A 16,965-nucleotide genomic window follows, 5' to 3' on the forward strand; every position below is an offset into this window, starting at 1 on the left:
AGCAAAAAATAAAATTAATAAAATCAAAATAGAAAATCCGTTTGAAAGAATAGTTACAGTTATTGACAATAATGAATATAGCTATAAAGAAATTGACATGGAAGAAGATTTAGAAATAGTAAAAGAAAGATTAAGTACATCAAGTATACCAAACCAATTAACTTATGAAACACCAACATCATCAAGAATAAGTACATCAAGAAGAGAATATATAATCCCAAAAAATTTAATAAGAAACACAAAAGAAAAAATAAATCCATACCACCACTATATAACTGGAATCATGGAACAAAGAAAATATCAAATATTGATAAATACAGAACAAGAAGAAAACTATATTACAAGAGAATTAGTAACAGAAACTGAAATAATAACTACTGAACAATTATGCCCTGAATTACCTAAAGAATTAATAATAAATGAAGAAATAACAGAAAAAGAAATAATTATTGGAGGAATACCTCTAATAATACAATTTAAAATATATCAAGAAAACGAAAATGAAAATATTACACTAGGAATAAAATGGTTAGAAAAGGTAAAACCATACAGTCTAGGAGATAAGCAATTAACCATAACATACAAAGATAAGAAAATAATAATAAAAAGAACAGAAGAATGAAAATATATATACTCGCAAAAGTCATAGTAGAAGGATATTATAATAGATACTATACACCAATGATAGATACAGGGGCAGAAGCTAATATATGTAAATATAACTGTTTACCAACGGATAAATGGGAAAAATTAAAAACACCTATGGTAGTAACAGGATTTAATAATGAAGGTAGTATGATTAACTACAAAGCCAAGAATGTAAAAATACAAATATGGGATAAAATATTAACTATAGAAGAAATATATAACTTTGAATTCACTACAAAAGATATGTTACTAGGAATGCCATTTTTAGACAAATTATACCCACACATAATAACAAGAACACACTGGTGGTTTACCACACCATGTAAAAATAAAGTAGGAGCAAAAAGAGTAAATAATAAACAACGAAAAACTACAGAATGGATACGAGGAAATGAAAGAATCACACAAAAATTAGAAAATATAAGTAAAAATACAACTACTCAATTAGAAATTATCATATTTACAATAGACAAAGTAAAAATAATCCAAAATGAATTAGAAAAATTATATAATGATAACCCTCTAAAAGGATGGAATAAACATAAGACAAAAATAAAAATAGAATTAATAGAAGAAAATAGTATAATAACACAAAAACCCTTAAAATATAACTTTGATGATTTAGCAGAATTTAAAATGCATATAAAAGAATTATTAGATAACAAGTATATACAAGAAAGTAATAGTAAACATACAAGTCCAGCATTTATAGTAAATAAACATAGTGAACAAAAAAGAGAAAAAAGCAAAATGGTTATAGATTACCGAAATTTAAATGCAAAAACTAAAATATATAATTACCCAATACCTAACAAGATATTAAAAATAAGACAAATCCAAGGATATAATTACTTTAGTAAATTTGACTGTAAATCAGGATTTTACCATCTAAAACTAGAAGATGAATCTAAAAAACTAACAGCATTTACAGTGCCACAAGGATTTTATGAATGGAATGTTTTACCATTTGGATATAAAAATGCACCAGGAAGATACCAACAATTTATGGATAATTATTTTAACCAACTAGAGAATTGTATAGTATATATAGATGATATATTACTATATTCAAGAACACAAGATGAACATATAAAATTATTAGAAAAATTCATACATATTATAGAAAACTCTGGTATAAGCTTAAGCAAAACCAAAGCAGAAATTATGAAGAATCAGATAGAATTTTTAGGAATACAAATAGATAAAAATGGAATAAAAATGCAAACACACATAGTACAAAAAATAATCAATCTTGATGAAAACATAGATACAAAAAAGAAATTGCAATCATTTTTAGGATTAGTAAACCAAGTAAGAGAATATATACCTAAATTAGCAGAAAATCTAAAACCTTTACAGAAAAAACTAAAAAAGGATGTAGAATATGGGTTCGATGAAAAAGATAAGGAACAAATAAGGAAGATTAAAATATTGTGTAAGAAACTACCAAAATTATACTTCCCAGATGAAAATAAGAAATTTACTTATATTGTAGAAACAGATTCGAGTAATCATAGTTATGGAGGAGTTCTTAAATATAAATATGATAAAGAAAAAATAAAACATCATTGGAGGTATTATTCAGGATCTTATACTGAACCGCAAGAAAAATGGGAAATAAATAGAAAAGAATTATTTGCATTATATAAATGTTTATTAGCATTTGAACCATATATAGTTTACAACAGATTTATTGTAAGAACAGATAATACCCAAGTAAAATGGTGGATAACCAGAAAAGTACAAGATTCAGTTACAACAAAAGAAATACGAAGACTGGTATTAAATATATTAAACTTTATATTTACAATTGAAATAATCACTACTAACAAGAATGTTGTTGCAGATTACTTGTCAAGACAAAGCTACCCAAACCGACCCAGATAATACAATGGAAAATCTACTCTTAGCCATGACTACACTTTGTAAGAAAGTGGAAAGTATGGATGAAGAGATACAGATAATAAGAAAAACAGCTAGTAGTCAGCAGCATGACTCAAAAAATGCGGAGATAAGACGATCGGAAGTCTCTAAAATTCCAGAGCTAGAAGGTGACGTTGAGAAACACCTAAAAACTCATAACAGTTTGTTAAATACAGTTGCAGGAAGCAGCACAACTAGCAGTTCATCTGCAAAGAAGAAGGAAGAAATTAAACCCAGATACACAAACATAAATATGAACAATTTATTTTCAAAACCATTCGTACAGAAAAATATCCAAAATACCCAGAACGAAATATTCCTACCACCACAGATAAATACCTACAAAGAAAGTCTGAACCAACCCAAAAAGACATACAACCATATAACCCGTACATATATAGACAACATACACAAAATACAAAACTTTTTAAACAAAAACCCAAGATCCCAAACTACCCAGAATCCAAATGAAGATTATATTACCCATTATCTAACAGGATACAATAAATTAATAGCCCCACCAAATACAAATGCAAAACTAGTAGCCACCTGCTACAATTATGGATTACTAGATACTGTATATACACAAACAGGACAGGAGATAGCTACCATACCGGAGCTACACAGAGCATTTATGCAATACAAAAGAATAACTAAAGGAACATTATTCTATATACGATTTTATTCAGCCACAGCAGAGATATTATATGAAGAGATAAAGCCTATCATACAAGTTATCAAGATCGGACTTACAAGAGAAATGCTCATACCAGAAAGAATAGAAGAACAAGAAGAGATAGAAAAAATAAATATTCCAGACTTTTATGCAAATAAAAGGATTATTGGAATATCCACTATACTAAATGAACTGGCAAACAACTACCTAAATCAGAATGCTATTTGGAGTTATTATTCAAGAGAACAAACAATGATATATTCAAATTGCAGAGAAATACGAGAAGCAGATATGGAGGAATTAAGACAATGGGTCTTAAGTCTTTTAAAACCAGAACAACCTACAACAACAAGAGCTATAAGGACGAATTACATTTCTCCAGAACAGTTAACAAGATATTGCAAGCTAATCAGTCACAAATATCCAGACCACATATGTTCAAAATGCAAAGGAGAAAATAACATTGTTCCAGACGTACAACTGGAATAATCGAGAAGAAGACAACAAACTAGACGACAAAAAACTATGGCAGACAAGATAAAGTAAAAGATTTAGATTCTTTTCTTTTTTAAATAATGTTATTTTGTTTTTTGTAAAAGTTGTAAAGTAAATAGTTCTTTACTTTACAAAAGTAAGAGTCAGTCTCATGAACAGTAAAGGTCGTTCATGAATAGTAAGAGTCAGTTTCATGAACAGTAAAGGTCGATGAATAGTAAGAGTCAGTTTCATGAACAGTAAAGGTCGTTCATGAACAGTAAGAGTCATTTTGTAATCTTTAAATAGCCTTTCGATTATGAATAAAAAACAGGCTACATCTTCAGGCCAAGGGATTCTCTCTTCTCTCTCTTTCTTCTACTAAATATACTTAAAGATAAAATACAGGAAAGCTATGGATAAACAAGAAGATATGAAAGCTATGGATCAACAAGGAGATATCAAGAACATACAAAAACAGGTATGTCACACTATAATCATGAGTAGCTAAATTAATATATTTCTGATAATCTCTTACATGTAAATTATAATTATCCATCATATAATAGTACTGTTATAGAAATTTTCTTGAGTAAGTTTGCCATGAAAATATGCTAAGAATAAGTAAGCCCAGACTATGCATCCTAAGGTTGAAACCGGTAGGCAGAGAGGCCGTTTAGGGGAGTAAACAAAGTTGAAGCGCTGTTAGGGTAACTGATTGAAGCAGAAAATCATGGTAGTGACCAGAAAAGATGATTAAAATAACTTATTATAATATGATGAATAAGGATAATAGACATAGAGATTAAAAGGAATATGTTTAGCAAATCATATGATAAAATGAACACCTACTTAATAGATGACGATCTTAGTTATAAAATACTTATACTATATATACTGAAAGATATTAATAATGATATAAGAAGAATAATCTATGAAAAATTACTCACCTTTGAAATAACAGAAATAATGGACCAGAATTGGACAGAATTAATTATACCAGAAATAGATTTATATGAACTAGATTTATATTTCGATAACACATAATGAACAATATATACCTACAATATTGGCAACAAACTACCGACAGTATAAAATTACTAACAAATCTAGTAAAAACTAATATAGAAGAATATCAAAGAACCCAAGATATAGAATATATAGAATATATATTAGAAAGTTTAAAAGAAATAATTAGACTAATTCCACTACAAAAAGAATATTATGAAAAAGCTTTTACATCTGACTGAATTATAAATAAAATTAAATAAAAATAGAAAGGACACTAAAAATAAAGAAAGGACACTAAAAATGGTATCAGAGCTATAGATTAAAAATGAATAAAGAAGAATTTGCCATAGACGAAAAAACATATGAAAATCAAGATGGATTGAAAATAAAAATAATATTTTCAAATTTAGGCAGAAGATATAAAAAAAATAGGAGACCAATTATACCTAATGATAAAAAAAGAAACAGCAAGATTAGAAGATAGCTTAACAGCTATGACGAGAATAAGTAAAGAAAATGAAGAAATTGATAAGAAAAAAGAAATAGAAATTATTAAAAATCAAGCAAATAGGGAAATACAACAATTAGAAGAAACTAAAAACACAAAAATTATAGCATTAGAAAAAGAATTAAACATGTTAAAAGCACTATATGAAAACAAGCAAAGAGAGAAAAATAAAGAAATAGAATTAACAGATGAGATAAATAAATTTAAACAAATATTACAACCAGAAGAAATTCCCAGAATTGATGAAATAGATAGAATTGAAGAAATAGATAACAATATAAATGACCAAAAGTCAGAATCAAGTGAAATAAGTGAAACATATACAGAACTCTTAGAAAATATAGAAAAAATAAAAAATGTAGAAATAAATACAGGAGATGTAGATATGGATGAAAAACCTAGTACATCAGGTGTAAAAAATCCAAAAGGATTATACCCAAATTATTATACAGCTAACTATGAACAACATGATAGAAATAATACACTATGGGATAGTAGACTAAATAGGAAATGGACACCAAAACCAATATCTGAACAATATAACTTTTTAGATTTAGATTGCGTAGCAGATATAAATAAAACAATCCAACTATGGATATGATATTTATCTAAATAATTGGTAGATAATAAAATAGGAATGGCAGAAACACCAGGATATATAGAAAGAACACTCATAGGAACAATAAAATTATGGTTGCACAATTTAACAAAAGAAAGTATAGATACCTTAAGAAGTAATAAAAAATTTAATGGTGAAATAGCAACAACAAATATAGAAATATTATACAAATATGAAATAGCCATAAGAAACGAATTTAGTAGTATGACTACAGAAATTGAAGAACAAAATAAGGAAAAACAAATAAATAGAAACCTAATAACAAAATTAGCAATATGTAATATGTGCTATATAGACGAATATACTTATGCATTTAAAGAATATTATTATAAAGGAACATATAATACAGAAGAAGGCAAAGAAATAAGAAAATTATATTTCACAAAATTACCAGAACCTTTTAATACTAAAATAATAAAAGATTGGAATGAAGCAGGAGTAACAGATACTTTAGGAGCTAGGATAAACTTTTTACAATAATGGGTTGTACAGTTATGTGAAAAATATAAAGAAGAAACAAAAATAGAAAGAATATTAATAAAAAACTTAAGATGTTGTAAAAATAAAACAGCACCACAATTCGGATGTACAGATACAGATAAATATAATAAAAAATAGAAAACAAAGAAATATAATAAATATAAGTCAAAATATAAAAATAAAAAACCAAGAAAAAGATATTATGTAAAAAATTATCAGGCTAAAAGACCACTTAGACCGAAAAAGAAACTAACAGAATGTACTTGTTATAACTGTGGAAAATTAGGACATATAGCTAAAGACTGTAAAGCACCTAGGAACCTAAAGAAAAAGCAAATAACCGAAATCATAATTAATGATGAAGAATATATGCAGATGGAATATATAGATTAAGAACTAGATAGTGAAGATAGTGTATATGAAATATCAGATATAGAAGATGAAATAGAAGATGAAATAATTAAAGAAGATGATGAAACCTAATGACTGAAAAAGAAATAGAAGTAATAACACGAGAAGAATATAATGATGAAGAATCCTCAGAACAAAAAATTATATTTGATAATAATATATTTGAACAAATAAAAGAAAAAGAATTAGACCTCAGTGTCGAAAAAATATTTGAAGTACCTACAATAAAAAATTGGTTCAAAAGACAAAAAGAAGAATATTACGTGGTTAGCCAAAAAGAACATATAATTGACTGTAAATATACAAAAGGAAAAGCCAAAATACCAATAATAAACAAAAGAATAATAAATAAAGAAATACAAGATATAAAGGCAAAAAACCCAATTAAATATGTACACTTAGGAGGAACTGAAATACTAATAAAAGCATGTTTTAGGGAAGGAATAGATACCCCTATAGAAATATATTTAGCAGATGATAGAATAATTCAACCTATAGAAAAAAGCATAATAAGTGCAATAAAAGGAAATCTCATATATCAAAAATTCAAATTCATAATAAGTGCCAATTATTCAATAGCAATAAACGATAAGAATATAGACAAATCATTAGTATTATACTGGAAAATGTCAGGAATAGAATTAACACCTGGAAGTAAGATATTTACAGCTAGATGTAAAAATCTATACGTCTTAACAACAAAACATAAAATAGCAGCAAAAAATAAAATATTCAAGAACACAAGATGAACATATAAAATTATTAGAAAAATTCATGCATATTATAGAAAACTCTGGTATAAGCTTAAGCAAAACCAAAGCAGAAATTATGAAGAATCATATAGAATTTTTAGGAATACAAATAGATAAAAATGGAATAAAAATGCAAACACACATAGTACAAAAAATAATCAATCTTGATGAAAACATAGATACAAAAAAGAAATTGCAATCATTTTTAGGATTAGTAAACCAAGTAAGAGAATATATACCTAAATTAGCAGAAAACCTAAAAACTTTATAGAAAAAACTAAAAAAGGATGTAGAATATGGGTTCGATGAAAAAGATAAGGAACAAATAAGGAAGATTAAAATATTGTGTAAGAAACTACCAAAATTATACTTCCCAGATGAAAATAAGAAATTTACTTATATTGTAGAAACAGATTCGAGTAATCATAGTTATGGAGGAGTTCTTAAATATAAATATGATAAAGAAAAAATAGAACATCATTGCAGGTATTATTCAGGATCTTATACTGAACCACAAGAAAAATGGAAAATAAATAGAAAAGAATTATTTGCATTATATAAATGTTTATTAGCATTTGAACCATATATAGTTTACAACAGATTTATTGTAAGAACAGATAATACCCAAGTAAAATGGTGGATAACCAGAAAAGTACAAGATTCAGTTACAACAAAAGAAATACGAAGACTGGTATTAAATATATTAAACATTACATTTACAATTGAAATAATCACTACTAACAAGAATGTTGTTGCAGATTACTTGTCAAGATAAAGCTACCCAAACCGACCCAGATAATACAATGGAAAATCTACTCTTAGCCATGACTACACTTTGTAAGAAAGTGAAAAGTATAGATGAAGAGATACAGATAATAAGAAAAACAGCTAGTAGTCAGCAGCATGACTCAAAAAATGCGGAGATAAGACGATCGGAAGTCTCTAAAATTCCAGAGCTAGAAGGTGACGTTGAGAAACACCTAAAAACTCATAACAGTTTGTTAAATACAGTTGCAGGAAGCAGCACAACTAGCAGTTCATCTGCAAAGAAGAAGGAAGAAATTAAACCCAGATACACAAACATAAATATGAACAATTTATTTTCAAAACCATTCGTACAGAAAAATATCCAAAATACCCAGAACGAAATATTTCTACTACCACAGATAAATACCTACAAAGAAAGTCTGAACCAACCCAAAAAGACATACAACCATATAACCCGTACATATATAGACAACATACACAAAATACAAAACTTTTTAAACAAAAATCCAAGATCCCAAACTACCCAGAATCCAAATGAAGATTATATTACCCATTATCTAACAGGATACAATAAATTAATAGCACTACCAAATACAAATGCAAAACTAGTAGCCACCTGCTACAATTATGGATTACTAGATACTGTATATACACAAACAGGACAGGAGATAGCTACCATACCGGAGCTACACAGAGCATTTATGCAATACAAAAGAATAACTAAAGGAACATTATTCTATATACGATTTTATTCAGCCACAGCAGAGATATTATATGAAGAGATAAAGCCTATCATACAAGTTATCAAGATCGGACTTACAAGAGAAATGCTCATACCAGAAAGAATAGAAGAACAAGAAGAGATAGAAAAAATAAATATTCCAGACTTTTATACAAATAAAAGGATTATTGGAATATCCACTATACTAAATGAACTGGCAAACAACTACCTAAATCAGAATGCTATTTGGTGTTATTATTCAAGAGAACAAACAATGATATATTCAAATTGCAGAGAAATACGAGAAGCAGATATGGAGGAATTAAGATAATGGGTCTTAAGTCTTTTAAAACCAGAACAACCTACAACTACAAGAGCTATAAGGACGAATTACATTTCTCCAGAACAGTTAACAAGATATTGCAAGCTAATCAGTCACAAATATCCAGACCACATATGCTCAAAATGCAAAGGAGAAGATAACGTTGTTCCAGACGTACAACTGGAATAATCGAGAAGAAGACAACAAACTAGACGACAAAAAACTATGGCAGACAAGATAAAGTAAAAGATTTAGATTCTTTTCTTTTTTAAATAATGTTATTTTATTTTTTTTAAAAGTTGTAAAGTAAATAGTTCTTTACTTTACAAAAGTAAGAGTCAGTCTCATGAACAGTAAAGGTCGTTCATGAATAGTAAGAGTCAGTTTCATGAACAGTAAAGGTCGTTCATGAATAGTAAGAGTCAGTTTCATGAACAGTAAAGGTCGTTCATGAACAGTAAGAGTCATTTTGTAATCTTTAAATAGCCTTTCGATTATGAATAAAAAACAGGCTACATCTTCAGGCCAAGGGATTCTCTCTTCTCTCTCTTTCTTCTCTTACTAAATATACTTAAAGATAAAATACAGGAAAGCTATGGATAAACAAAAAGATATGAAAGCTATGGATCAACAAGGAGATATCAAGAACTTACAAAAACAGGTATGTCACACTATAATCATGAGTAGCTAAATTAATATATTCCTGATAATCTCTTACATGTAAATTATAATTATCCATCATATAATAGTACTGTTATAGAAATCATCTTGAGTAAGTTTGCCATGAAAATATGCTAAGAATAAGTAAACCCAGACTATGCATCCTAAGGTTGAAACCGGTAGGCAGAGAGGCCGTTTAGGGGAGTAAACAAAGTTGAAGCGCTGTTAGGGTAACTGATTGAAGCAGAAAATCATGGTAGTGACCAGAAAAGATGATTAAAATAACTTACTATAATATGATGAATAAGGATAATAGACATAGAGATTAAAAGGAATATGTTTAGCAAATCATATGATAAAATGAACACCTACTTAATAGATGACGATCTTAGTTATAAAATACTTATACTATATATACTGAAAGATATTAATAATGATGTAAGAAGAATAATCTATGAAAAATTACTCACCTTTGAAATAACAAAAATAATGGACCAGAATTGGATAGAATTAATTATACCAGAAATAGATTTATATGAACTAGATTTATATTTCGATAACACATAATGAACAATATATACCTACAATATTAGCAACAAACTACCGACAGTATAAAATTACTAACAAATCTAGTAAAAACTAATATAGAAGAATATCAAAGAACCCAAGATATAGAAGATATAGAATATATATTAGAATGTTTAAAAGAAATAATTAGACTAATTCCACTACAAAAAAAATATTATGAAAAAACTTTTACATCTGACTGAATTATAAATGAAATTAAATAAAAATAGAAAGGACACTAAAAATAAAGAAAGGACACTAAAAATGGTATCAGAGCTATAGATTAAAAATGAATAAAGAAGAATTTGCCATAGACGAAAAAACATATGAAAATCAAGATGGATTGAAAATAAAAATAATATTTTCAAATTTAGGCAGAAGATATAAAAAAAATAGGAGACCAATTATACCTAATGATAGAAAAAGAAACAGCAAGATTAGAAGATAGCTTAACAGCTATGAAGAGAATAAGTAAAGAAAATGAAGAAATTGATAAGAAAAAAGAAATAAAAATTATTAAAAATCAAGCAAACAGGGAAATACAACAATTAGAAGAAACTAAAAACACAAAAATTATAGCATTATAAAAAGAATTAAACATGTTAAAAGCACTATATAAAAACAAGCAAAGAGAGAAAAATAAAGAAATAGAATTAACAGATGAGATAAATAAATTTAAACAAATATTACAACCAGAAGAAATTCCCAGAATTGATGAAATAGATAGAATTGAAGAAATAGATAACAATATAAATGACCAAAAGTCAGAATCAAGTGAAATAAGTGAAACATATACAGAACTCTTAGAAAATATAGAAAAAATAAAAAAAATGTAGAAATAAATACAGGAGATGTAGATATGGATGAAAAACCTAGTACATCAGGTTTAAAAAATCCAAAAGGATTATACCCAAATTATTATACAGCTAACTATGAACAACATGATAGAAATAATACACTATGGGATAGTAGACTAAATAGGAAATGGACACCAAAACCAATATCTGAACAATATAACTTTTTAGATTTAGATTGCGTAGCAGATATAAATAAAACAATCCAACTATGGATAGGATATTTATCCAAACAATTGGTAGATAATAAAATAGGAATGGCAGAAACACCAGGATATATAGAAAGAACACTCATAGGAGCAGTAAAATTATGGTTGCACAATTTAACAAAAGAAAGTATAGATACCTTAAGAAGTAATAAAAAATTTAATGGTGAATTAGCAACAACAAATATAGAAATATTATACAAATATAAAATAGCCATAAGAAACGAATTTAGTAGTATGACTACAGAAATTGAAGAACAAAATAAGGTAAAATAAATAAATAGAAACCTAATAAAAAAATTAGCAATATGTAATATGTGCTATATAGACGAATATACTTGTGCATTTAAAGAATATTATTATAAAGGAACATATAATACAGAAGAAGGCAAAGAAATAAGAAAATTATATTTCACAAAATTACCAGAACCTTTTAATACTAAAATGATAAAAGATTGGAATGAAGCAGGAGTAACAGATACTTTAGGAGTTAGGATAAAATTTCTGCAACAATGGTTTGTACAGTTATGTGAAAAATATAAAGAAGAAACAAAAATAGAAAGAATATTAATAAAAAACTTAAGATATTATAAAAATAAAACAGCACCACAATTCGGATGTACAGATACAGATAAATATAATAAAAAATTGAAAACAAAGAAATATAATAAATATAAGTCAAAATATAAAAATAAAAAACCAAGAAAAAGATATTATGTAAAAAATTATCAGGCTAAAAGACCATTTAGACCAAAAAAAAACTAACAGAATGTACTTGTTATAACTGTGGAAAATTAGGACATATAGCTAAAGACTGTAAAGCACCTAGGAACCTAAAGAAAAAGCAAATAACCGAAATCATAATTAATGATGAAGAATATATGCAGATGGAATATATAGATTATGAACTAGATAGTGAAGATAGTATATATGAAATATCAGATATAGATGATGAAATAGATAATGAAATAGGAATAGAAGATAATGAAATCCAATGACTGAAAAAGAAATAGAAGTAATAACACGGGAAGAATATAAAGATGAAGAATCCTCGGAACAAAAGATTATATTTGATAATAATATATTCGAACAAATAAAAAGAAAAGAATTAGACCTCAGTGTCGAAAAAATATTTGAAGTACCTACAATAAAAAATTAGTTCAAAAGACAAAGAGAAGAATACTACGTAGTTAGCCAAAAAGAACATATAATTGACTGTAAATATACAAAAAGAAAAGCCAAAATACCAATAATAAACAAAAGAATAATAAATAAAGAAATACAAGATATAAAGGCAAAAAATCCAATTAAATATGTACACCTAGGAGGAACTGAAATAATAATAAAAGCATGTTTTAGGGAAGGAATAGATACCCCTATAGAAATATATTTAGCAGATGATAGAATAATCCAACCTATAGAAAAAAGCATAATAAGTGCAATAAAAGGAAATCTTATATATCAAAAATTTAAATTCATAATAAGTGCCAATTATTCAATAGCAATAAACGATAGGAATATAGATAAATCATTAGTATTATACTGGAAAATGTCAGGAATAGAATTAACACCTGGAAGTAAGATATTTACAGCTAGATGTAAAAATCTATACGTCTTAACAACAAAACATAAAATAGCAGCAAAAAATAAAATTAATAAAATCAAAATAGAAAATCCGTTTGAAAGAATAGTTACAGTTATTGACAATAATGAATATAGCTATAAAGAAATTGACATGGAAGAAGATTTAGAAATAGTAAAAGAAAGATTAAGTACATCAAGTATACCAAACCAATTAACTTATGAAACACCAACATCATCAAGAATAAGTATATCAAGAAGAGAATATATAATCCCAAAAAATTTAATAAGAAACACAAAAGAAAAAATAAATACATACCACTACTATATAACTGGAATCATGGAACAAAGAAAATATCAAATATTGATAAATACAGGACAAGAAGAAAACTATATTACAAGAGAATTAGTAACAGAAACTGAAATAATAACTACTGAACAATTATGCCCTGAATTACCTAAAGAATTAATAATAAATGAAGAAATAACCGAAAAAGAAATAATTATTGGAGGAATACCTCTAATAATACAATTTAAAATATATCAAGAAAACGAAAATGAAAATATTACACTAGGAATAAAATGGTTAGAAAAGGTAAAACCATACAGTCTAGGAGATAAGCAATTAACCATAACATACAAAGATAAGAAAATAATAATAAAAAGAACAGAAGAATGAAAATATATATACTCGCAAAAGTCATAGTAGAAGGATATTATAATAGATACTATACACCAATGATAGATACAGGGGCAGAAGCTAATATATGTAAATATAATTATTTACCAACGGATAAATGAAAAAAATTAAAAACACCTATGGTAGTAACAGGATTTAATAATGAAGGTAGTATGATTAACTACAAAGCCAAGAATGTAAAAATACAAATATGGGATAAAATATTAACTGTAGAAGAAATATATAACTTTGAATTTACTACAAAAGATATGTTACTAGGAATGCCATTTTTAGACAAATTATACCCACACATAATAACGAGAACACACTGGTGGTTTACCACACCATGTAAAAATAAAGTAGGAGCAAAAAGAGTAAATAATAAACAACGAAAAACTACAGAATGGATACGAGGAAATAAAAAAATCACACAAAAATTAGAAAATATAAGTAAAAATACAACTACTCAATTAGAAATTATCATATTTACAATAGACAAAGTAAAAATAATCCAAAATGAATTAGAAAAATTATATAATGATAACCCTCTAAAAGGATGGAATAAACATAAGACAAAAATAAAAATAGAATTAATAGAAGAAAATAGTATAATAACACAAAAACCCTTAAAATATAACTTTGATGATTTAGCAGAATTTAAAATGCATATAAAAGAATTATTAGATAACAAGTATATACAAGAAAGTAATAGTAAACATACAAGTCCAGCATTTATAGTAAATAAACATAGTGAACAAAAAAGAGGAAAAAGCAGAATGGTTATAGATTACCGAAATTTAAATGCAAAAACTAAAAAATATAATTACCCAATACCTAACAAGATATTAAAAATAAATAGAAAAGTCTACCAATACAAAGATCAATCACAAACCCAAACCACAATATAAGTTATCTATAAATACATAATAACGGAAAACATATTGGCAAAAAAAATAAAAAAATAAAGGGAGGTTTGTTCGGTACTTTTTCGATCAGATTCTTTGGATTCATGTTACATGCAAAGAGACAGAAAACAAAAATGAGAAATCAAAAAAAAAATAGAAAATAGAGGTGTCGCTGGCTCTCTCTTTTCCGTTCAGATTCGAATATTCCCGGTTATAACCCCGGTGGTTCGTATTTATTTATTTATTCTTGTTTCCTTCCATGGAGTAGAGGAGGTGAAGAGAAGAGATATAAGAAAAGTGGGGGAGGAAGGAATGAAGTGGTAGCCGGCCAGACAAACAGTAGCGTCGGGGTTGTTTCTTAGCTCTGAGAGAGAGAGAGAGGTAGCGTGAGGAATAGGCAAAATGAGAGAAAGATAGGAAAATAGAATGAATTCAGGCCATCATGCTCACCGGAGACGGCGGCAGTGCCACTTGGGAGATGAGGGTGATCTGCCGGCGTGAGGGAGAAAGAGAGAGGAGTTTTATGTTATAGAAAATCCTTTTGAAGAAAAATCTGATAAAAGATAATGCCCAAGTCCCTTTAATAAAGACCCACCCTCCACTTATTTATAATGTAAAACACCCCCCCCCCCCCCTCCTTAATATTAGATTAAACCCTCGTGTCCTCTATATCTCTAGTTAGTCCTTAGATGATTATCCAAGGGAATGTTTCTCCCTCTCATCCAAAATATAAAGTGCAACCGACCAAAAGATAAAAGCTCCAACTAGTCGCGTCAACAAAAGTTGGCAAGATATTTTTGACAGGACTAGTTTTAGATACGCATTTAAAGAATAAATTCTACGGGCTTTCATATAATTAATAGACTATGCTATAAATTAAAAGAGGGTCCGAGTCGAGTCACCCCAAGAGTAAGGTGGGCAGTTCTTGGAGGGAGGGAGCCGAGGATCAATCGGAAACAGCCTCTCTACCCCAGGGTAGGGGTAAGGTCTGCATATACACTACCCTCCCCAGATTCCACTAGTGAGATTATACTGGATTGTTGTTGTTGTTGTTGCTATAAATTAAAAGAAAATCATTTAATAGAAATTATGACTTATAGTATTTATAAAAAATACCAACGACTAAAATAATATTGTAGTAGTTATTATTTTTATTTTTAAGTGACAATAGATTGATAAGAAAATTCTAGTATTATTGATAATAATTTTTGTATTTTTAGTTTCTTCTAATTGTTGTATTTAGCAGATGATAGAATAATCCAACCTATAGAAAAAAGCATAATAAGTGCAATAAAAGGAAATCTTATATATCAAAAATTTAAATTCATAATAAGTGCCGATTATTCAATAGCAATAAACGATAGGAATATAGATAAATCATTAGTATTATACTGGAAAATATCAGGAATAGAATTAACACCTGGAAGTAAGATATTTACAGCTAGATGTAAAAATCTATACGTCTTAACAACAAAACATAAAATAGCAGCAAAAAATAAAATTAATAAAATCAAAATAGAAAATCCGTTTGAAAGAATAGTTACAGTTATTGACAATAATGAATATAGCTATAAAGAGATTGACATGGAAGAAGATTTAGAAATAGTAAAAGAAAGATTAAGTACATCAAGTATACCAAACCAATTAACTTATGAAACACCAACATCATCAAGAATAAGTACATCAAGAAGAAATTATATATATTCCCAAAAAATTTAATAAGAAACACAAAAGAAAAAGTAAATCCATACCACTACTATATAACTGGAATCATGGAACAAAGAAAATATCAAATATTGATAAATACAGGACAAGAAGAAAACTATATTACAAGAGAATTAGTAACAGAAACTGAAATAATAACTACTGAACAATTATGCCCTGAATTACCTAAAGAATTAATAATAAATGAAGAAATAACAGAAAAAGAAATAATTATTGGAGGAATACCTCTAATAATACAATTTAAAATATATCAAGAAAACGAAAATGAAAATATTACACTAGGAATAAAATGGTTAGAAAAGGTAAAACCATACAGTCTAGGAGATAAGCAATTAACCATAACATACAAAGATAAGAAAATAATAATAAAAAGAACAGAAGAATGAAAATATATATACTCGCAAAAGTCATAGTAGAAGGATATTATAATAGATACTATACACCAATGATAGATACAGGGGCAGAAGCTAATATA

At 27.4% G+C, this 16,965-nt stretch overlaps 2 protein-coding genes across 2 annotated transcripts; both read left to right on the forward strand.

Annotated features, from left to right (window-relative positions):
* Positions 1–2,539: 2,539 nt before the first annotated feature.
* On the forward strand, positions 2,540–3,736 carry LOC142168126 (uncharacterized). The gene has a single exon (XM_075228787.1). The coding sequence runs from the start codon at positions 2,540–2,542 to the stop codon at positions 3,734–3,736; it is 1,197 nt and encodes a 398-aa protein (XP_075084888.1).
* Positions 3,737–4,136: 400 nt separating this feature from the next.
* On the forward strand, positions 4,137–9,322 carry LOC142168127 (uncharacterized). Its single transcript, XM_075228788.1, has 2 exons — positions 4,137–4,202; positions 8,261–9,322. The coding sequence occupies exons 1-2, from the start codon at positions 4,137–4,139 to the stop codon at positions 9,320–9,322; spliced, it is 1,128 nt and encodes a 375-aa protein (XP_075084889.1).
* Positions 9,323–16,965: the final 7,643 nt, after the last annotated feature.

This window comes from Nicotiana tabacum, chromosome 13 (assembly GCF_000715075.1).
Source record: "Nicotiana tabacum cultivar K326 chromosome 13, ASM71507v2, whole genome shotgun sequence".
In the NCBI taxonomy this organism is placed as follows: domain Eukaryota; kingdom Viridiplantae; phylum Streptophyta; class Magnoliopsida; order Solanales; family Solanaceae; genus Nicotiana; species Nicotiana tabacum.

Bases quoted from the DNA above. Each gene is read 5' to 3' on its own strand.
- LOC142168126 (XM_075228787.1), top strand. From the start codon at position 2,540: ATGGAAAATCTACTCTTAGCCATGACTACACTTTGTAAGAAAGTGGAA.
- LOC142168127 (XM_075228788.1), top strand. From the start codon at position 4,137: ATGGATAAACAAGAAGATATGAAAGCTATGGATCAACAAGGAGATATC. The intron at 4,203-8,260 runs GTATGTCACACT...ATGTTGTTGCAG, and splicing joins TCAAGAACATACAAAAACAG to ATTACTTGTCAAGATAAAGC.